This window comes from Amblyraja radiata, chromosome 39 (assembly GCF_010909765.2).
Source record: "Amblyraja radiata isolate CabotCenter1 chromosome 39, sAmbRad1.1.pri, whole genome shotgun sequence".
Taxonomy (NCBI): domain Eukaryota; kingdom Metazoa; phylum Chordata; class Chondrichthyes; order Rajiformes; family Rajidae; genus Amblyraja; species Amblyraja radiata.
The window spans coordinates 5,494,375-5,518,248 of NC_045994.1; the positions used below are offsets into that span (position 1 = coordinate 5,494,375).

The 23,874-nt window shown below is 49.5% G+C and overlaps 1 protein-coding gene across 5 annotated transcripts in view; it reads left to right on the forward strand.

Moving 5' to 3' along the window:
- The window catches only part of tacc1 (transforming acidic coiled-coil containing protein 1), a 168,437-nt gene that overhangs the window by 53,207 nt on the left and 91,356 nt on the right, over positions 1-23,874 (forward strand). For 3 of the 5 annotated variants that reach the window (XM_033013853.1, XM_033013848.1, XM_033013851.1), the window contains one exon: positions 13,396-13,499. The exons of 1 other annotated variant lie outside the window; for it this stretch is intronic. In XM_033013853.1, coding sequence (XP_032869744.1) covers positions 13,396-13,499 — 104 coding nt within the window. Of the gene's footprint in view, positions 1-11,341; positions 11,715-13,395; positions 13,500-23,874 lie in introns of those variants that run through there. One more of the 5 variants, XM_033013850.1, reaches the window with a different exon arrangement.

Below are 23,874 nucleotides of genomic sequence, written 5' to 3' on the forward strand. Positions count from 1 at the left end.
CCTTCGGCCCATCGAGTCTACATCGACCAGCGATCACCCTGCACACTTGCACTATCCTAACACACACACTTGGGACAAATTACAATTTTTACTAAAACCAATTAACTTACAAGCCTGCATGTTTTTGGAGTGTGGGAGGAAAGCAGGAAAAGTGAAGTGGGAATCGACAAAAAATGCTGGAGTAACTCAGCGGGACAGGCAGCGTCTCTGGAGAGAAGGAATGGGTGATGTTTCGGGTCGAGACCCTTCTTCAGACTGATGTCAGGTGGAGGGAGATACATAGATAAGGAAGTGTAAGGTGTGAAAATAGGACAAAGGGAATGCAGATCAAGGACAATGTAGGATAGATCATTGTTAGCTGGGAGAAGGTGACAACAAAGCAAACGGAGATAAAATGTAAACGGGGACAGTCAGACTGGTCACAGAACTGGGAAGAGGGAGGGATGGAGAGAGAGGGAAAGCAATACTTGAAGTTAGAGATGTCAATGTTCATACCGCTGGGGTGTAAGCTGCCCCAGCAAAATTTGAGATGTTGTTCCTCCAATTTGCGCTGGGCCTCACTCTGACAATGGAGGAGGCCCAGGACAGAAAGGTCAGTGTGGGAATGGGAGGGGGAGTTAAAGTGTTTGGCAACCGGGAGATCTGGTAGGTTTAGGCGGACTGAGCGGAAATGTTCAGCGAAACGATCGCTCAGCGTGCGCTTGGCGCTTGGCAAGTGATGAGTGGATATGGAATCGAGATATCAGTGCGTCAGCTTGGTCTACCTGTATCCGCCATGACTTTTACTGCTGTAACAAACGTAATACAGATGTAGCATAAGACACAATTGACCCATGTAGATATTTATCAAAGGCAGAAGGGATATGGGTCAATGGTGAGGAAATTGGAACCACCTTGGATGGCCACTTGGTTGCTGTGGAAGAAATAGAAACAGATCCATTGGCCTAACATGGTGGCGCAGTGGTAGAGTTGCAGCCTCACAGCGCCAGAGACGCGGGTTCCATCCTGACTACAGGTGCTGTCTATACGGAATTTGTACATTCTACGCGTTAGTTTCCTCCGGGTGCTCCGGTTTCCCCCCCACGTTCCAAAGACGTACAGGTTTGTAGGTTATTTGGCTTCTGTAAAAATTGTCCCTAGTGTGCAGGATAATGCTATAGTACAGAAGATCGCTGGTCGGCATGGACTCGGTGGGCCGAAGGGTTTGGTTCCCCACAGTATATTTAAACAAAACTAAAAGAATATTCTGTGTTCACTCTGTCTCTGTCTCTGTCTCTGTCTCAATCTCCCTCTCTCGTTATGTACAGGAAGAGGTCAGTTATAGTTGCCAATTAACTTGCCCGCTGCCCACACATCTTTGGAACGGGAAGAACCTGGAATTTCCAGCGGAAATCCTTGCGGTCAGAGGCAGAATATGGAATTCCCACTTAGACAGCAGCCGAGGTCAGAATCGAACCCAGGCCCCAGGAGCTAGGAAGCTGTAACACCGCAAGCTTCATATTAAAGGCTTGTCCCGCCCCGGTCATTCCTCCTTCTCCCCACTCCAGTCCGGAAATATGAGGTGCTGTTCCTCCAATTTGCGCTGGGCCTCACTGTGACAGTGGAGGAGGCCCAGGACAGAAAGGTCAGTGTGGGAATGGTCAATCCCAGATTGACTTTGGGATGAGTGTACTGGCGTGCGAGCGATCCCGTCTACAGGCCTCTCGGCAAACCTCCCAACAGATTGATCTACCAACCGCAGGTCGGCAACCGCGACTTCAAGAAGGGATTTAACGCGATGCAGAATCTAATTACACGCCTCTGGGTTGAGAGCTCCACTTAGCCAAGAAAAGGCCATGGATAATTCAACAGATAATGGAGAAGGAAAAAGCTAAAAACAAAGTACAAAAAAACCCAGCAAAATTAAGCTCAGGCCCTGAGAGTGATAGAGATAGCAAAAGCTGACCGTACAGACATGCAAAGAAAATTAGCTTGGATTTGTTTCGGTGTTGCGTGCAAAACCAGTGTTGGTTTGGCTTCACCATCCCTAAATGGGGTCAAGGAAAGGGCGTTCAGGCCGCGACCCTGTTTCCACCAATCTTTCCACCACCACGCACAAGAAGCACAAGAAGCGACAAGACTGACACCATTGTATGCAGATGCCGAGAAGTGTGTACCGCTCTGGCTGAACAGCTTCTAATCTTGTGTGTGGGCTCGATAAGAGGACGATCCCTAAGTGATCTGCAATCAGGTGACTTTAGGAAGCGTGCCTGGTATTTGCAGCAGAGAGCCTTGAAAGGGGGGGGGGGGGGGGGGGGAGGGGGGAGGGGGGGGGGAGGGGGGGAGGGGGGGGAAGTCCAGAACCAGGGGTCACACAATTTAAGAATACGGGGTCGGCCATTTGACGGAAAAACTTTTTCACCCAGAGAGTTGCGAATCTGTGGAATTCTCTGCCACAGAAGGCAGTGGAGGCCAATTCACTGGATGTTTTCAAGAGAGAGTTAGATTTAGCTCTTCGGACTAATGGAATCAAGGGAAATGGGGAGAAGGCAGGAACAGTAAACTGATTCTGGATGATCAGCCATGATCATATTGAATGGCGGTGCTGGCTCGAAGGGCCGAATGGCCTACTCCTGCACCTATTTTTGTATGTTTCCATGAGCTGCAGGTTTCCCATGGGAATGGTCGGAAGAGCGTGTAGTTGGTGAAGGGCAGTGAGGAGAGGGTGTCGGATGTTGGGAGAGCCAGGGGTGGGCTTCATTGTAACAGGTGCCTTGGTGACAGCAATGAAAGCAAGCTGGTATGGGATGTTGTGGAATAACAGGAAGGAACCCCACTAGTGGTAGAGTCTAGGACCAGAGTCATAGCCTCAGGATGAAAAGGACGTACCTTTAGGAAGGAGATGAGGAAGAATTTCTTCAGTCAGAGGCTGGTGAATCTGTGGATTTCATTGCCACAGAAGGCTGTGGAGGCCATGTTAATGGGTATTTTTAAGGCAGGGATTGATAGATTCTTGATTAGTGTGGGTGTCAGGGGTTATGGGGAGAAGGCTGGAAAATGGGGTTGAGAGGGAGAGATAGATCACCCATGATTGAACGGCGGAGTGGACTTGATGGGCAGAATGGTCTAATTCTGCTCCTATCACTTATGAACTTACGAATTCAATGGTTCAAAGGTGCTTTTTTATCACGTAACTAGATACAACAAAATTATTTTTCATATAATTCAGTAAAACCTTACCCTTCACGAGCAAAATCATTCATAGAAACATAGAAAATAGGAAAACATAAATACTAAAATGCAATGATTGTGGTGTAAGAATAATAGATAGCACTGCGTATAAGTATTTGTATGTATCTGCGGGTATGTATGTGTATGTGCGCGTGGTTTCTGTGTGTGCCTGTATGTGTGTGCGTGTGCGTGTATGTATGTGTGTATATGTATGTGTGTGTGCGCGTGTGTGTATGTATATGTGTGTACCTATAAGTATTTGTATGTATTTGCAGGTATGTATGTGTGTTGTGTGTGTGTGCCTGTATGTGTGTGCATGTGTATGCGCGTGTAAGTATGTGTGTCTATGAGTGTGTGTGTGCATGTGTGTATGTATGTGTGGAAATGTGTGTGTGTGTGTGTCTGTATGTGTGTACGTATAAGTATTTGTATGTATGTGCGGGTATGTATGTGTGTTGCGTGTGTGTGCATGTGTTGCGTGAGTGTGTGTGTGTGTGTGTGTATGTGTGCATGGGTGGCCACCTCCCACTCCATCCACATCATGGTCTGTGTCAGTGGGGTTCAGTCATAGTGCATACCCCTGTACCGCATGGCCCTATACTCCATGGCCCTGTACCCCTGTACCCCATACCCCTGTACCCCATGGCCCTGTACTCCTGTACCCCTGTACCCCATGGCCCTGTACTCCTGTACCCCTGTACCCCATGGCCCTGTACCCCTGTACCGCATGGCCCTGTACCCCATGGCCCTGTACCCCTGTACCCCATGGCCCTGTACCCCTGTACCCCATGGCCCTGTACCCCTGTACCCCATGGCCCTGTACCCCTGTACCCCATGGCCCTGTACCCCATGGCCCTGTACCCCATACCCCTGTACCCCATACCCCTGTACCCCTGTACCCCATGGCCCTGTACCCCTGTACCCCATGGCCCTGTACCCCTGTACCCCATGGCCCTGTACCCCTGTACCCCATGGCCCTGTACCCCATGGCCCTGTACCCCATACCCCTGTACCCCATACCCCTGTACCCATACCCCTGTACCCCTGTACCCCATACCCCTGTACCCCATGGCCCTGTACCCCATGGCCCTGTACCCCATGGCCCTGTACCCCTGTACCCCATGGCCCTGTAACCCTGTACCCCTGGGCCCTGTACCCCTGTACCCCATGGCCCTGTACCCCTGGGCCCTGTACCCCTGTACCCCTGTACCCCATGGCCCTGTACCCCTGTACCCCATGGCCCTGTACCCCTGGGCCCCTGTATCCCTGTACCCCATACCCCTGTATCCCATGGCCCTGTACCCCTGTACCCCATGGCCCTGTACCCCTGTACCCCATGGCCCTGTATCCCTGTACCCCCTTCACACTGTACCCCTGTACCCCATGGCCCTGTACCCCTGTACCCCATGGCCCTGTACCCCATGGCCCTGTACCCCTGTACCCCATGGCCCTGTACCCCTGTACCCCATGGCCCTGTACCCCTGTACCCATGGCCCTGTATCCCTGTACCCCTGTACCCCATGGCCCTGTACCCCTGTACCCCTGTACCCATGGCCCTGTATCCCTGTACCCCTGTACCCCATGGCCCTGTACCCCTGTGCCCCTGTACCCATGGGCCTGTACCCCTGTACCCCATGGCCCTGTACCCCTGTACCCCATGGCCCTGTATCCCTGTACCCCATGGCCCTGTACCCCTGTACCACTGTACCCCATGGCCCTGTACCCCTGTACCCCTGTACCCCATGGGCCTGTACCAGCAGTATGTTCAATGAGGCACTTCCACAGTATGAGCAGCAAGGTGCTACAAATAAAGGACTTATCTATGGTAGACTAAACAATGAAGTGATATACAGCATGAACTTTATATCCTGAAGCTGACAGATGTTGTGTGCAGTGCATGGATGTCAGAATGGAGGCTCAATCTGATCGTTCTAAAGAGAAGGGCCCTGACGTGAACTGTGGGCTGCCCATTGCCTCCCGGGATGCTGCCTGGCCCGCAGGGTTCCTCCAGCACTTTGTGCTTTACTGAGAATGGAGACTCTTTCATTCCTGGCTCCCTGGTTATCTCGGGTCAGTCTGCACCTTGTGTCTGTCACACAACAGTGTGGCACGGTGGCGCAGCGGTAGAGTTGCTGCCTCACAGGGCCAGAGACCCGGGTTCAATCCTGACTACGGGTGCTGCCTGCACGGAGTTTGTACGTTCTCCCCGTGACCTGCGTGGGTTTTCTCCGGGTGCTCTGGTTTCCTCCGATGTTCCAAAGACGTGCGGGTTTGTAGATTAATTGACTTCTGTAAATAGTTCCAAGGGTGCAGGACAAGTGTACGGGTGATCATTGGTCAGCATGGGCTAGGTGGGCCGAAGGGCCTGTTTCCTTGCTGTATCACAAAATCGATGGTCGGCATGGGCTTGGTGGGCCGAAGGGCCTGTTTCCCTGTGAAGCATGATCTTTGACGTCACTATACGTTTCTGGTGTTGAGCAAGACTCAGACACGCTGGTGAGAAGTTGTACCCAGAAATACTATCTTGCGATGGTCATGATTTCATCGGGAGATGATGGCTTGCAGAATCTGCTTGGTGCAAAGAGAACTTGAAGGGCGGACACTAATGGATCCAATCTCTAGGCATCTGTCCACAGAAAGATGGTTCAATATAATGCTTGCTGGGGATTGTAAGATGAACAGGCCAAAATAACCTTAAATGGAGAGAGAACACATGGGTTGTCAGGAGATGTGCGTGGTATGTTTTTTCACACAGAGGGTGGTGGGGGCCTGGAATATGTTGCAAGGTGTGATGGTGGAGGCAGATACGATAGTGGCGTTTCAGAGGCTTGTAGGTCTGCACATGGACATGAAGGGAATGGGGGGGGGGGATACGGATCACGGGCAGGCAGCGGTGATTAGTTTAACTTGACGTCATGCACGGCACGGACATAGTGGGTCGAAGGGCCTGTCCCTGTGCTGTGCTGTTCCATGTTTAGTTCAGAGGTACAGAGCGGAAACAGGCCCTTCGGCCCACCGAGTCCGTGAAGACCAGCAATCCCCATGCACGAACACTATCCTACCCACACACTAGGGACAATTTACATTTATTCCAAAGCCAATTAACCTACAAACCTGATTATTCCAAAGCCAATTAACCTACAAAATGATTTTCTCATCTCGGTCCTAAAAGACTTCCCTCTTATCCTTAATCTGTGACCCCTTGTTCTGGACTTCCCCAACATCGGGAATAATCTTCCTGCATCTAGCCTGTCCAACCCCTTAAGAATTTTGTACGTTTCTATAAGAACCCCCCTCAATCTTCTGAATTCTAGCGAGTACAAGCCGAGTCTATCCAGTTCTCCAATGGTCAAGAGCTTTGTGGTTATCTGAGTAGAAGATTTTAATAGATGGTAGCCAAAATTGCTGGAGAAACTCAGCGGGTACGGCAGCATCTATGGAGCAAAGGAAATAGGCAACGTTACGGAAGGAAATAGGCAACGTTTCGGCCCGAAACGTTGCCTATTTCCTTCGCTCCATAGATGCTGCCGCACCCGCTGTTTCTCCAGCAATTTTGTCTACCTTCGATTTTCCAGCATCTGCAGTTCCTTCTTGAAGATTTTAATAAATTCTGGATAGTCAATGGAATCTAATACTTTTTTTTTTAGATGTTTTTATTAAGGACAGTGCATATTTATAAATACTGATTCAGGGGCATGAACTCACCAAGAAATAACGTCGGCAAATGTTACAGGAATGAAGAAAACAATGTCCGTGAAACATGGCAAAATTGGAGTGACCAATATTTTCCCAACCAACGGTTTCATTTCAATTCAGTTCAGTTTAGTTTATTGTGTACCGAGTTACAGTGAAAAGTTTTTGTTGCGTGCCAACCAGTCAGCGGAAAGACGAGTTCTTATCGAGTTCACACGCAAGATTAGAAGCTGTTCAGCCAGAGCTGTACACACTTCTCAGCATCTGCATCCAATGGTGATGCCTTGCCGCTTCTTGTGCCTGGTGGTGGGAAGGATTGGTGGAAACAAGGCCACGACGTGAACGCCCAACAGGGAGACAACACATGATTACAATCCAGCCATTACAGTGTATGGATACATGATAAGGGAATAACGTTTAGTGCAATCCCATTCCCACACTGACCTTTCTGTCCTGGGCCTCCTCCATTGTCAGAGTGAGGCCTAGCGCAAATTGGAGGAACAGCACCTCATATTTCTCTTATGCAGCTTAAACCCCCAGCGGTATGAACATTGACCACAGCCAGAGAGCGGTGCTGAACTACTTTCTACCTCATCAGTGACACTCAGACTATCCTTGATTGGACTTTGCTGGCCAATCCTTGCACTAAGAGTTATTCCCTTATCCTGTATCCATACACTTACTGTAATGGCCCGATTGTAATCACGTATTGTCTTTCTGCTGACTGGATAGCACGCAACTAAAGCTTTATGCCCCTGTCCCACTTAGGACATGGAAACCTCTGGAGACTTTGCGCCCCACCCAAGGTTTCCGTGCGGTTCCCGGAGGTTGCAGGTGGTTGCCGGAGGTTGCAGGTAGTGGAAGCAGGTAGGGAGACTGATAAAAACCTCCGGGAACCCCACGGAAACCTTGGGTGGGGCGCAAAGTCTCCAGAGGTTTCTGTTCAGGTTTCCTAAGTGGGACAGGGGCATTACACTGTACCTCGGTACACGTGACAATAAACTCAACGAAACTGAACTAATTTTTCCAACATCTAGTAACCCTTGCATCCCCTCTCTCTCCGCCCCTCCCCCACCCGAGTCGATGTACTAGTTTCACTGTGAGTCTCATTGTCTGCAACGTGTTTTTACCTCGACCACAGCTAACAATGACCTGTTTCCTTGATCCTGGCTACTGTCTTGTATATCTTTCATTCACTTGTTCTTTATCTCTCCACATCACCGTCTATATCTCTCGTCTCCCCCTCCCCCCGACTCTCAGTCTGAAGAAGGGTCTCGACCCGAAACGTCACCTATTCCTTTTCGCCCGAGACCCACTGAGTCACTCCAGCGTTTTGTGTCTGCAGCCGGTCTCTTGCAACCTGTTGTACATCATCTCATCATTGACGCCAGTGAAACCCGCCCGATGTTTATTTAATCTTGCAAAACACTGCCAGGCTTTCTGGAGTATTTATATCAGCCCTTGGTAGTGCTCCTGCTATCCACGGAGACAGTGAGACGGTTAGAAGGAAGCAGTAATTAGCAAACTAAATACACAGATGACCTCTAGTGAATGATACTTTATTTTAGTATTAATTTTAGATATACAGTGCGGGAACAGACCCTTCGGCCCACCGAGCCCACACTGACCAGCGATCCCCGCACATTAACACTATCCTACACACACTAAGGACAATTTACCTTTATACCAAGCCAATTGACCTACCGACTTTTGGAGTGTGGGAGGAAACCGAAGATCTCGGAGAAAACCCATGCGGTCACGGGGAGAACGTACAAACTCCGTACAGACAGCACCCGTAGTCAGGATCGAACCCGGGTCTCTGGCGCTGCAAGCGCTGTAAAGGGCCTGTCCCACTTTCCCGAGTTATTCACGAATTCTCCCGAGTTTTCGAACTCGCAGAATGTTCGTAGCGAGTCCGTAGGAGGCCGTGGAGATATCGTAGCGGCTCGTTATACCAGCCGTAGGTACTCGGGGCATCAGGTAAGTTGGGACGTTTCTTCCAGCATGATGAAAAATGTCCACAAGTAAAAAAAATAGCTGCGAGTACCTACGGCTGGTGTAACGAGCCGCTACGATATCTCCACGGACTCCTACGGACTCGTTACGAACATTCTGCGAGTTTGAAAACTCAGGACAATTCGTGACTAACTCGGGAAAACGGGACAGGCCCTTAAGGCAGCAACTCTACCGCTGCGCCACCGTGCCACCCTAATCTTCTAAAATTTAAAAACAAAAAGACAGAACTGTGTTCAGTTCTTGGCACCATGTTATTGGACAGATGTCGTCAAGCTGGAAAGGGCACAGAGAAGATTTACGAGGATGTTGCCAGGACTAGAGGGTGTGAGCTATAGGGAGAGGTTGAGTAGGCTGGGTCTCTATTCCATGGAGCGCAGGAGGATGAGGGGTGATCTTATAGAGGTGTACAAAATCATGAGAGGAATAGATCGGATAGATGCAGGGTCTTTTGCGCAGAGTAGGGGAATCGAGGACTAGAGGACATGCCGCATTCTAAAACAAAAAGTCATTGTAAATTTGACAAATGCTGGGAATATGTAGCTATATTATTGCCGCCTTTTTACAGGCCTTGTCATGGAAGTTAGAAAGAAAGAACTAGAGGCCATAGGTTCATGGTAAAGGGGAAAAGATTTAATAGGAATCCGAGGGGTAACATTTTCCACACAAAGGGTGGTGGGTGTATGGAACAAGCTGCCAGAGGAGGTAGTTGAGGCTGGGACTATCCCAACGTTTCAGAAACAGTTAGACAGGTACATGGATAGGACAGGTTTGGAGGGATATGGACCAAATGCTGGCAGATGGGACTAGTGTAGCTGGGACGTTTTGGCCAGTGTAGGCAAGTTGGGCCGAAGGGCCCGTTTCCACACTGTATCACTCTAAAACAATGAAATTTAAGTAGCGCATGTCCCAGTGTATGAAATGATGACTCTGGGCTAATGACTGGGCATTAGTGAGATCTGGGCTGTGACTCTTCCAGGAATAGACATGATGTACACAACCAGCCATCTTCAGGGCTGCCCAGAGAGGAGGGTTCAGCCTCCACAGCTGAATGAGGAGAGGATGGGGGTCTCTCTGGCTCAGCGGCGACCCTGGGTGGGCGGTGGAGAGAGGCGGGGCAGATGGAGAGGGATGGGATGGTGTAAGAGGGAGGGAGGTGGAGAATGGTGGGCGGGCGGGTGGGATGGTCAGTTACAGAGGAATTGGATAGAAAGAAAGGTGGGACAAAGGGAGAGAGGGAGAGAGGGAGAGAGAGGTGGGATAAGGAGAGAGAGTGTAGAGAGGGGTGAGAGGGGAGAGGGAGAGGGATAGAGAGGGATGAGATAAATAGAGGGGTGAGATGGGGAGAGAGAGTGAGGTAGGAAGGGGGGGGGAATGAGAGAGGTGAGAGAGAGGGGGAATGAGAGGGGGTGAGAGAGAGAAGGGGATGAGAGAGGAAGTTGGTGAGAGGGAGAGAGGATAGGGCAAGAAGGAAGAGATAGGGAGAGGGATGAGATGGAGAGGGAGACGGGTGAAATGAGGACTGGAGGGAGAGAGGTGAAACAGGAAGAGGGAGAAAGATGCGGAGAGGGGTGAGATAGGGAGGGGAGTGTGTGAGAGATGAGATTGGAAGAGAGCGGGAGGGGTGCGAGAGGGGGATGAGAGAGGAAGAGGGGTGAGTGAGAGGTGGGGTGAGAGGGAACGGTGGGGTGAGAGGGGTGAGATTGGGAGAGGGAGAGAGAGAGGGAAGAGATGGGGACAGTGAGAGGGAGAGTGGGGAGAGAGAGAGGGGGAAAGAGGGGTGAGATAGGAAGGGGTGTGTGTGAGTGAGAGTGAGACAGATGAGATTGGGAGAGGAATAGACAGAGAGAGGGGGGTGAGAGATGGAGAGATAGAGAGGGGGGGGAGAGAGAGAGTGAGAGGGGTGAGAGATAGAGAGGGGAGTGAGAGATAGAGAGGGGAGTGAGAGATAGAGAGGGGAGTGAGAGATAGAGAGGGGGGGGAGATAGAGAGAGGGGTGTGTGTGAGAGAGAGGGGTGAGAAAGGGAGAGGGATGAGAGTGATAGTGAGAGATAGAGAGAGGTAGAGAGAAGAAAGAGAGATAGAGACAAGGGAGAGAGAGAGGGGTGTGTGTGAGAGAGGGGTAAGAAAGGGAGAGGGAAGAGAGATAGATAGAGATAGAGAGGGAGAGAGAGGTAGAGAGAGAGGAGGAGAGAGAGGAGGAGAGAGGGGGTGAGAGATAGAGACACAGTGTGTGTGTGAGAGAGAGGGGTGACAAAGATAGAGAGAAGAGAGAGAGATAGATAGAGATAGAGAGAGGTAGAGGTAGAGAAAGAGGCAGAGAGAGGGGGTGAGAGATAGAGGGAGAGACACAGTGTGTGTGTGTGTGAGTGGTGCGGGGAGCAGGGTGGGAGGAGCGGGCTGTGGCAGCAGCAGCAGCAACGCAGACACTGACACTGACAGAGGGAGGAGGTTGCTTGCTGCGTGTTCCACATGTAACCACATCCGCGGACCGGGGCAGAGGCGCAGACTCTCTCTCTCTGTGTCTCACACACACACACACACACACACACATACACACACGGTGCCGGCCGCTGCCCGGCTTGCCCTCCATCTTGTGAGAGGCGGCGGCGGGCGGGCGTGAGTGAGTGAGTGAGGATGGCATTCAGTCCGTGGCAGATCCTGTCGCCCTTCCAGTGGGCTCGCTGGACGTGGACGGCGGTGCGGGGCGGCGAGGGCGAGGGCGACGGCGCTGGGGAGGAGGGAGAGGACCAGGACCAGGGGCTGGCAGAGCCCACCGTGACAAGGTTCAGCTTCAGGCAAGTTGCTGCACTGCTGGCTGGCTGGTTGGCTGTGTGTCCATGGGTGTGTATGTATGTATACGGTGCAATTGTCTACTGTATGTATGTATATATAAGGTGCACATGTCTAGTGTATGTATATGTATGAAATGCAATTGTCTAGTGTATGTATGTGTGTGTGTATATAAGGTGCAAATGTCTAGTGTATGTATGTGTGTGTGTATATAAGGTGCAAATGTCTAGTGTATGTATGTGTGTGTATATATAAGGTGCAAATGTCTAGTGTATGTGTATATATAAGGTGCAATTGTCTCGTGTGTGTATGTGTGTGTATATATAAGGTGCAAATGTCTAGTGTATGTATGTGTATATATAAGGTGCAAATGTCTAGTGTATGTGTGTGTATATATATAAGGTGCAAATGTCTAGTGTTTGTGTGTATATATAAGGTGCAAATGTCTAGTGTGTGTGTGTGTATATAAGGTGCAATTGTCTAGTGTATGTATGCGTGTGTGTGTGTATATAAGGTGCAATTGTCTAGTGTGTGTATATGTATGAAGTGTAATAGTGGGGGTGTCTGTATGGAGTGTGTATGTATGAGGTTCAATTGTCTGGTGTGTGTATATAAGGTGTCATTGTGGGGATGTATGTATGGTGTGCAAGTGTAAAGTGTATTCAAGAGAGTGTATTCAAGATAGGGCTAACGGAATCAGGGGGTATGGAGAGAAGGCATGAAGGGGGTACTGATTTTAGATGATCAGCCATGATCATATTGAATGGCAGTGCAGGCTCGAAGGGCCGAATGGCCTATTCCTGCACCTATTTTCTATGTTTCTATGTGTTATTATCTGGTGAGTGTATAATTGTCTGTATGGAATGTGTGTAAGGTGCTATTGTCTGCATAGTGTGGATGTGTGAATAATCGAAAATGTCTCTGGGGATGTAGTGTATCGAGTGTGTGTGTGTGTGTGGAGTGTGTGTACAAGGGGTAATTGTCTGAATGGAATGTGTTTGTGTGTAAGATGCAATTGTCTGGGAAGTGTGTTCATGTATGTGCAAAGAGTGCATTTGTCTATGAGAATGGTTGTATGATGTGTGTGTGTGTACACGGTTGGTTTGTGTGTGAGAATGTGAATTGTGTGTGAGGGATATATGTGTGTGTGTGTGTGTGTGTGTAATATGCATGCTGATTATTTGTGTGTGGTGAATGAGTGTATGTGGTGAATGTAAATGTGGTTGTTGTGTGTGTATGGGGTGATATCTATGTGTGTGAGTCAGTGTGTGTGTATGGTGTGTGTGTGTATATTGTGTGTGTGTGTGTATGTGTGTGTGTGTATGGTGTGTATGTATATGGTGTGTGTGTATATGGTGTGTGTGGTGTGTATATGGTTGTGTGTATAAGGTGTATGTATGGTACGTGTATGGTTAGTGTGTGTATGGTGTGTGTGTATAATATGTGAGTGTCTGTGTAGAGAGTGTGTATATGATGAGTGCATGATATTGAGTGTGCGTATGGTGTGTGTTTTTATGGTGAGTGTGTGTACGCGCAGGTGTGCATCAGGTGAGTGGTGCATGGATGTTTTGTGTAGGGTCTGGGCAGGTGCAGCCACTGTGTGATCAAGGTGAACTACAGGCAGAGGTTCAGTACCACCAGCACACACCTTCATGCCTTTCCCTCTTTCTTTCTTCCTTCCCCCAGCTCTGACTCCGACACCAATTTCGATACACCTGTCACCGATACACCTGTGCCAGGACCCGTGGACCTGAGTGAAAGTGAACTGAGCCCAAAGCAAACTGCTACTGGTGAGTTGTGTAAGGAGGAACTGCAGACGCTGGTTTAAACCAAAGATAAGACACAAAAAGCTGGAGTAACTCAGCGGGACGGGCAGCATCTCTGGAGAGAAGGAATGGGTGACGTTTCCAGAGATGCTGCCTGTCCCGCTGAGTCACTCCAGCTTTTTGTGAGTGTTGCCCCAGGGCGCCTGTGCTGTTATCTGACTTGTGTCGGGCTGCTGTTTAGTTTAGAGATACAGCACGGAAACAGGTCCACCGAGTCCATGCCGACCATTGATCAACCCGTTCAAGCTAATTCGATGCTATCCCACTTTCTCATCCACTCCCTACACTCTAGGGGCAATTTACAGAGGGCCGATTAACCTACAAACCCGCACGGCTTTGGGATGTGGGAGGGAAGTGGTCGCTGGGGGAACGCGCAAACTCCGCACCCGGTGTCAGTATCGAACCAGGTTCTCTGGCTCTGTGAGGTAGCAGCTCTACCTGCTGCACCACCGTGCTGCCTGAAACTCTACTTATTGTTCCAGAGAGATGCATGGATAGGACAGGGATATGGAGGGATATGGGCCAAACGCGGGCAGGTGGGACTAGTGTAGATGGGGCTTGTGTGGGCAAGTTGGTCCGAGGGGCCTGTTTCCATGCTGTGTCTCTCCATGGCTCTACGATTCCATGACTTTATGACTCTATGAGAAAGCACAGTAACTAGTCCCACTCCAGTACTTCGCTCAGAGGCAGATTTTAAACACTTTCCCTTTTAAAATGTGATGATCAAAAATAATTGTTGTCTTTTGTTTGCTGTGAGGGAGTGACTGCTGTAATGGGAACTTGTTTTGAATGCTCAGTTCATGTTGAAATATTTTTAGATGACTAATTTCTTTGTGACTTGCCCCCCCCCCCCCCCCACGTGTTTGGAAAGGAACCAAATAGACAACATGCGGCGAAATGTTGCGTCTGGGATGTAGCAGTCTTGAGTTTGATGTTGCTGTCTGAGAGGATGTGATATCTAGACCTTGGCTTTAGTGTTTAGTTTAAAGATACAGCCCGGAAAACAGGCCCACCGAGTCCTCACTGACAAGCGATCCCCGCACATTAACGCTATCCTACACACACTAGGGACAGTTTACATTTATACCAAGCCAAATAACCTACAAGCCTGTACGTCTTTGGAGTGTGGGAGGAAAATGAAGACCTTGGAGAAAACCCTCGCAGGTCACGGGGAGAACGTACAAACTCCGTACAGACAGCGCCCGTTGTTGGGATTGAACCCGGGTCTCTGGTGCTGTAAGGCAGCAACTCTACCTCTGTGCCACCGTGCCGCTTGGCTTTTTATAATGTGCACTGGGCTGCCTTACAGCGCCAGAGACCCAGGTTCGATCCTGACTATGGGTGCTTGTTGTAGGGAGATTGCACATTCTCCCCGTGACCTGCGTGGGTTTTCTCCGAGATCTTTGGTTTCCATCCACTCTCCAAAGACGTACAGGTTTGTATGTTAATTGGCTTGGTATAAATGTAAATTGCCCCTAGTGTGTGTAAGGCCGTGTCAGCATGCGGGGGTCGCTGGTCGGTGCGGATTCGGTAGACCGAAGGACTTGTTTCTGCGCTATATCTCTAAACTAAACTAAACTCTGCAGGTCTTGGCTCAATTGTTCTATAAGCATGCAGCAGGCAGGGTGTATGAGGACCAGGTTAGTGACTACACACATCTTGGATGACATGTTTCTAGATGGTGAAGTTGAATGGCTGAGAAACCAAGAGAGGGAATCTGCAATGGATGTTGACCCTCACACACATACTGACACTGGATAGTTTAGTTTAGAGATACAGCGTGGAAACAGGCCCTGTGGCCCATCAAGTCCGCAGCAACTAGCAATCACCCCGTACACTAGAACTATCCTACACACACACACCAGGGACAATTTACAGAAGCCAATTAAACTATAAACCTGTATTGGAAGGTACTGCAGATGCTGGTTTACACCAAAGATAGACACACAATGCTGGAGTAACGAAAAGCAGCTTGGCATTAAATTGGTAAAAAACGGTAATAATCTCTGGATTGTCAACTGAGCCACGTGCAAATTGTCATAGACTTGAGAAGATTAAAGAGTTGAACCTTGGTTCAACTATCGCTGTGGGTTTGAGTTTGTGGGACATTGGCACCAGTATTGGGGAAGGGGGGAACTGTTCCGATGGATGAACCCCACCTGAACCCGGCTGGGACCAGGCTCCTGGAAAACCGCTTAACCCTTGGCATAACCATGGACGTAGTTTGGGTTTTAAACTAAATTGCGTGGGGTTAACGATTTGGAAATGTATGGATGAAGTTAAAGGGAAGAGCGTGCAGGAGAGGTGACTGAAGTCTCCTGAAGTAATAGGACATAGCAAAAGGATTTGAGTATAGGAGCAGGGAGGTTCTACTGCAGTTGTACAGGGTCTTGGTGAGACCACACCTGGAGTATTGCGTACAGTTTTGGTCTCCTAATCTGAGGAAAGACATTCTTGCCTTAGAGGGAGTACAGAGAAGGTTCACCAGACTGATTCCTGGGATGTCAGGACTTTCATATGAAGAAAGACTGGATAGACTCGGCTTGTACTCGCTAGAATTTAGAAGATTGAGGGGGGATCTTATAGAAACTTACAAAATTCTTAAGGGGTTGGACAGGCTAGATGCAGGAAGATTGTTCCCGATGTTGGGGAAGTCCAGAACAAGGGGTCACAGTTTAAGGATAAGGGGGAAATCTTTTAGGACCGAGATGAGGAAAACATTTTTCACACAGAGAGTGGTGAATCTCTGGAATTCTCTGCCACAGAAGGTAATTGAGGCCAGTTCATTGGCTATATTTAAGAGGGAGTTAGATGTGGCCCTTGTGGCTAAAGGGATCAGGGGGTATGGAGAGAAGGCAGGTACAGGATACTGAGTTGGATGATCAGCCATGATCATATTGAATGGCGGTGCAGGCTCGAAGGGCCGAATGGCCTACTCCTGCACCTATTTTCTATGTTTCTATGTTTCTATGACAGGAAGCTTATAAGAGACTGATTTTTAGGGTGGCAGGGTGGCGCAGTGGTAGAGTTGCTGCCTTACAGTGCTTGCAGCGCCAGGGAACCAAGTTCGATCCCGACTACGGGTGCCGTCTGTACGGAGTTTGTGCGCTCTCCTCATGACCGCGTGGGCTTTCTCCGAGATCTCCGGTTTCCTCCCACGCTCCAAGGATGTGCAGGTTTGTTGGTTACTTGGCTTGGTATAAATGTAAATTGTCCCTAGCGTGTGTAGGGTAGTGCTAGTGTGTGGGTAACGCTGGTCATCGCGGACTCGGCGGGCCGAAGGGCCTGTTTCTGCGCTGTTTCTCTACACCGTACGAAGGTCAGGTTAAATCGGGACCAATGTAAGAAGAGGGGTGATGAATACCAGACTAAAGGTGTTGAATACACGTTGTATACGGAACAAAGTGGATGAGCTTGTAGAACATAGAAATTGGAAGGTACGATGTTGTGGGCATGGCGGAGACCTGGCTGAGAGAGGGTCGGAGCTGGGAGCTGAATATCCAAGGTTACACATCCTATCGGAAGGACAGAAAGGTGGGCAGAGGTGCTGGGGTAGCTCTGCTGGTAAGGAATGAAATTCGGTCCTTAGCTAGGGGTGACAGGAGATGTAGAATCCTTGTGGGTAGAGCTGAGAAACTGCAAGGGTAAAAAGACCCTGATGGGAGTTATTTTCAGGCCTCTGAACATTAGCCGGGATATAGGGTACAAATTATATCAGGAGATACAATCGGCAACTAAGAAATGCAATGTTATGGGGGATTTCAATATGCAGGTAGACTGGGAAAATCAGGTTGGTACTGGACCCCAAGAGAGGGAATCTGTAGAGTATCTACAGCATGTACCCAAAACGTCACCCATTCCTTCTCTCCAGAGATGCTGCCTCACCCGCTGAGATACTCCAGCATTTTGTGTCTGCTCTGGATTTGGTATTATGTAATGAACTGGATTTGATCAGGGAGTTTCAGGTAAAGGAGTTACTGAGGTAGTGGAGGAAGCTGACAGGTCTGAAGGTAGATCAGTCACCTGGCTGGCCTGCACCCCATGCTTCTGAAAGAGGTGGCTTAGATAACATGGTAAACTTCATTGAGGCCTACCGAATAGTGAAAAGCCTGGATAGAGTGAATGTGGAGAGGATGTTTCCACAAGTGGGAGAGTCTAGGCCCAGAGACCAGAGGGCACAGCCTCAGAATTAAAGGATGACTTTTAGAAAGATGAGGAGGAATTTCTTTAGTCAGAGGTTGGTGAATCTGTGGAATTCGTTGCCACAGGAGGCTGTGGAGGACAAGTCTGTGGGTATTTTTAAGGTAGAGATTGACAAATTCTTGATTAGTATGGGTGCCAGGGGTTTTGGGGAAATGGGTTGAGGGAATGATAGATCAGCCATGATTGAATGGCGGAGTAGACTTGATGGGCCGAATGGCCTAATTCTGCACCTAGAACCTATGAATATGAACAATAGTGGTGTTTAAGAGGCTTTTAGGAAGGCGTATGAAAGTGCAGGGAATGAATGAATACGTTTATTGGCCAAGTATGTACACATACAACGAATTTGCCTTGGTGCTCCACTCGCAAGTGACAACACGACTTACAGTAAAACATTAAGAATAAAACATTATAGTTTAAACATGTGAATGAAATAAAAGGAGGCTACAGATTTTTGGTTGTTGAGTAGAGCGACTGCTTGTGGAAAAAAGCTGTTTTAATGTGGCAGCTTTGACAGTCCGGAGTCGCCTTCCAGAGGGAAGTGATTCAAAGAGTTTGTGGCCAGGGTGAGAGGGGTCAGAGATGATCATGTGCCTGCAGATGATATCAGTTTAACTTGGCATTATGTTTGGCACAAAGATTGTGGGCCGAAGGGCCTGTTCCTCTGCTGTACACTTCTAGGCCTATGCCTAATCTCCTTGGCCTAAACATGATGCCTACCCCTCCATTCCCCACTTATCCATGTGTGCCTATCTAAAAGCCTCTGAAGTCTACTGGAGCGCTGTGGCCATTGACACAGTTGGCAGTATCTTGCCTCTAACCACTCTTGGAGGCATATAGTAGTAAACCAGGCCCTTCGACCCAGCTTGTCCATGCTAGCCAATGTCGTGTCTCCGACAGGGAGGAATATTCAGTTGATGGTAACCATTGTAGAAGTAAGAGACATTCCTGAGAGATGAACATCCTATCCCGGAGACATCTGTCTTGGAGTACAGTCATTTCCACAGTGTTTGTGTTCCTTCCTGTTTTGATGAGTGAGCAGGCAGCAGCCAGCTGCTTCTGCCTCTTTGCTGTTCTCCTCCACACTGACTGGGCTGTCGATTGATCAGTGTAATTAGAAGCATCAAGCAATCCCTGGTAACACATCCCCGAATCCCCATCTGTAATCAAAGGGCGGAAACAAAATGCTGGAGTAACTCGGCACTGTGGCACAGCGGTGGAGCTGCTGCCTTACAGCGCTTGCAGCGCCAGAGACCCGGGTTCCATCACGAACACAGCTGCTGCTTGTACGGACTTTGTGTGTTTTCTCCGAGATCTTTGCTTTCCTCCGGACAGACTGGATAGACTCGGCTTGTACACGCTAGAATTTAGAAGATTGAGGGGGGATCTTATAGAAACTTACAAAATTCTTGGTGGTGGGGGGGGGGGGGTTTGGACAGGCTAGATGCAGGAAGTTTGTTCCCGATGTTGGGGAAGTCCAGAACAAGGGGTCACAGTTTGAGGATAAGGGCCGAGATGAGAATATTTTATTTCACACAGAGTGGCGAATCTGTGGAGTTCTCTGCCACAGAGGGTAGGTGAGGCCAGTTCATTGGCTATATTTTAAGAGGGAGTTAGATGTGGCCCTTGTGGCTAAAGGGATCAGGGGGTATGGAGAGAAGTCAGGTACAGGATACTGAGTTGGATGATCAGTCACGATCATATTGAATGGCGGTGCAGGCTCGAAGGGCCGAATGGCCGACTCCTGCACCTATTTTCTATGTTTCTATGTTTCTCCCACACTCCAAAGACGTGCAAGTTTGTAGGTTAATTGACTTGGCGTATGTGTGAATTGTCCCTAGTGTGTGTAGGATAGTGTTACTGTGCGGGGATCGCTGGTCGGTGTAGACTCGGTGGGACGAAGGGCCTGTTTCTGCGCTGTATCTCTGAACTGAACTAAACTCAGCGGGAGAGGCAGCATCTCTGGAGGGAAGGAATGGGTGATGTTTCGGGTCAAGATCCTTCTTCAGACAATATAGCGTTACTGCACTGGGTGGCACAGTGGCGCAGCGGTAGAGTTGCTGCCTTACAGCGCCAGAGACCAGGGTTCGACCCTGAACACGGACGGGTGCTGTCTGTGCGGAGTTTGCACGTTCTAAGGCAGACACAAAATGCTGGAGTAACCCAGCGGGTGAGGCAGCATCTCTGGAGGCCTATTTCCACGCTGTATCTCTGAACTGAACTAAATCCAGCGGGTGAGGCAGCATCTCTGGAGAGAAGGAATGGGCGACGTTTCGGGTCGAGACCCTTCTTCAGACTGATATCGGGGGAGGGGCTTGGGACAAAGATAGAACGTTCTCCCTGTGACCAGGTGGGTTTTCTCCGAGCGCTCCGGTTTCCTCCCACACTCCAAAGACGCGCGGGCTTGTAGCTTGTGTAAACTGCCTCTCGTGTGTTGGATAGAACTAGCGTACGGGTGATCGATGGTCGGCGTGGGCTCGGCAAGGACCGTTTCCACGCTGTATCTCTAAAGTACACCGTAGCTGTGGAGGAAGGATGAGAGGAGGAGGAGGACATTTCCTCTACTGCTCCCTGCGAGCGGAACTCCTGACAACATTGATGATTGGGGGTTGCTCATGGAGGTGGAAGAATGGAGCCAATTTAAATTCAAGGCACAATTCGCCCGAGTTGCAAGCAGAGAGGACAGATTTCACATTCACATCCTCAGGAGTGGGAGTGCTTAAACCCCTGGTTACCAGCTGCCAAGAGGAGGTTTGTTCTTGATCTTTGATCGCATGTTACTTGATGTGAAATTTCTAATTTGAAACATCCTCATCCTTGGCTGGTTTGGAGAGCACAAAGGGCTGTCACACGATGGCTGGGGGGGGGGGGGGGGGTAGTGAATGTGGTGGGAAGAGAGGCATTCCATTCGGCCCATCTAGCCTATGCTGGCTCACAGAGTGACCTCATCTATCCCCTTCCCCGAAGATCGACACAAAGTGCTGGAGTAACTCAGCGGGACAAGCAGCATCTCTGGAGAGAAGGAATGGGTGACGTTTCCCTTCCCCCATTTACTTCGCCTAGGATCCATTCACCATCATCTGCCCACCAAACACCAAACACCTACCCCAATCTCCTGCTACTCACATACCAGGTACGACTAACCACGCCGGGCCACAGTCTTAGAATAAAGGGGAGGCCATTTAAGACTGTGGTGAGAAAAAACTTTTTCACCCAGAGTGTTGTGAATTTATGGAATTCCCTGCCACAGAGGGCAGTGGAGGCCAAGTCACTGGATGGATTTAAGAGAGTGTTAGATAGAGCTCTAGGGGCTAGTGGAGTCAAGGGATTATGGAGAGAAGGCAGGCACAGGTTATTGATAGGGGACGAACAGCCATGATCACAGTGAATGGCGGAGCTGGCTCGAAGGGCCGAATGGCCTCCTCCTGCACTTATTTTCTATGTTTCTATGCTTCTATGTTGATCACCCATTCACACTAGTTCTATGACTTCTAGAAGCTTGGCAGGGGGAGTATTTTGTTTTGTGGATTCGAATAGAGATACAGCGTGGAAACAGGCCCTTCAACCCATTGAATTCACACCGACCATCGATCACCCGTACACACACTAGTTCTATGTTATCCCACTGTCTCATCCACTCCCTACACACTAGGGGTGGAGACAGCCCACTGTCTCCGCATCTTCCTTTCTTCTTCTCCCCGCCCCCCCCCCCCCCACCCTTCAGTATTCGGTAAGTTTCAACGAGGCCCCCCTCCCCTCATCCTCCCAAACTCCAACAAACGCTCGTCATACAGTAGGTACACAGTTGGGATTCAGTCTCGCCAGCTTGGCCATGAAGTGGTTAATGGGCCGTGCGATGTAAACAAAGGTATTGCACAGGATGCAGCATTGTGCTGAGGCTGTGTGACACAGTTCGGATGGGTGGGAGAGCTAGGGCACAATGGTGTGATTCACTAGCAACACCATGTTAAAAACAGCGCGACTGATGCGCCGTGACCCTTGATGAACCGCACTTCAAAACAAAAGGCTTATTATGGTGTCAAACAGCCCTCATGAAGGGACATGATCTTCACTAAACATCTGATGCTGTAATTATATTGGAGGCCGATTCACTGGATGTTTTCTAACTGCTTCACAGTTAGATAAAGCTCTTGGGGCTAACGGAATCAAGGGATATGGGGAAAAAAGCAGGAACGGGGCACTGATTTTGGATGATCAGCCGTGATCATATTGAATGGCGGTGCTGGCTCGAAGGGCCTACTCCTGCACCTATTTTCTATGTTTCTATATGTAACTCCACTGGGGTCATAGGGTCGTAAGGAATAGGAGTAGAATTAGGCCATTCGGCCCATCAAGTCTACTCTGCCATTTAATCATGGCTGACCTATCTCTCCCTCCTAACCCCAGTCTCCTGCCTTTTTCCCGTGACCACTGACTGAGATGCCAAGCATCTATCTTTTTTTTTAATCTCCGTAAAGGGCATGTCCCGCTTACACGATTTTTTCCAGCAAATTGCCGGCACTCGTCATAGTCGCCGCAGGTCGTGGTAAAAGTCGCGGGGTGACGCCTGTATGGTGGCGAGTAGTCGCCCAAAGAGTCGTACCTTTTTTCTGGTCGCCGCTGGATTTTCAACATGTTGAAGATTTTCGGCGACCTGCTGCAGCTATGATGGCTGCCGGCAGTCGCCGAAAAATATCGCGTAAGTGGGACAGACCCTTTGGGAGTTTCTGAAAATTGCTACATTCAATGCCCGTCGCACCCTGCTTCAAGTAGACCAACAGTTAATACATTTCCTTGAGGATGATGCCATCTTTTCTTTTTTCTGAATGAGAAAGAGGATGCAATTACCTTTCAAAACACAAAAGTGCTGGAGTAACTCAGTGGGTCAGGCAACTTCTCTGAAGGACATAGATAGGTGATGTTTCGGGTCAGGACCTTCCACAGACGTTGCCTGACCCGCTGAGTTCCTCCTTTGTGTTTTACTCAAGATTCCAGCATCTGTAGGTTCTCGTGTCACATAAAACATAGACCAATTCATCCCAGGAACAGGCCCTTCGTCCCACAACGTTCGTGCTGGGCATGATGCCAAGACCATCGCGGATCTACCCGCACTTAATCCACCTCCCTGTGGGAGGAAATCCATGTGGTCACAGGGAGACCATGCACACTCCACACAGACAGCACCCAAGGGCAGGATCGAATCTGGGCCTCTGGGGCGGTGACGCAGCAGCAGGGACGACAGATGGTGCAATGAGCTAAGTGTTCGGCTGGCAACCGGAAGGTAGCCGGTTCGAATCCCGCTTGGAGTGCATACTGTCGTTGTGTCCTTGGGCAAGACACTTCACCCACCTTTGCCTGTGTGTGAATGTGTGTGAGTGATTGGTGGTGGTCGGAGGGGCCGTAGGCGCAGATTGGCAGCCACGCTTCCGTCAGTCTGCCCCAGGGCAGCTGTGGCTACAGAAGTAGCTTACCACCACCGAGTGTGACTGAGGAGTGAATGAATAATGCGATGTAAAGCGCCTTGAGTATTAGAAAGGCGCTATATAAATCCCATCCATCATCATTATTATTACCAGTTTGAGCCCTAGTTTTGTGGCTGCTTCATGCCTCTTGGGCGTGATCGAAGAAGTTTGAGAGAGTCAGTGGATGCATAATGTTTTAATACTGACAGCTGCAGTCTCTCAGCCACCCTAGAAGCAACTGATGGCTTCTTCATCCTGAAGTTGTTCTTTAATTTTGGGCCAGCAACTCTCTCACACACACGGTGGTGCAGCGGGTAGAGCTACTGCCTCACAGCGCTGGAGACCCGGGTTCGATCCTGACCTCGGGTGCTGGCTGTGTGTGGTGTTTGCACGTCCTCCCACATCCCAAAGACGTGCGGGTTTGTAGGTTGAATGGCCCTCTGTAAATGGCCCTTAGCATGTAGGGACTGGATGAGGGAGTGGGATAACATCGAACTAGTGTGAACGGGTGATTGACGGTTAGCGTGGGCTGTAGGGCCAGTCTCCACGCTGTATCTCCAAACTAAACTCGTGGGCCGAAGAATCTGTTTCTATGCTGCATCTCTAAAGTAAACAGAGATTCCTGACCCTCACCATTTTGTGGATGTTGTGCGTGTCAGATGACCTACATAAAG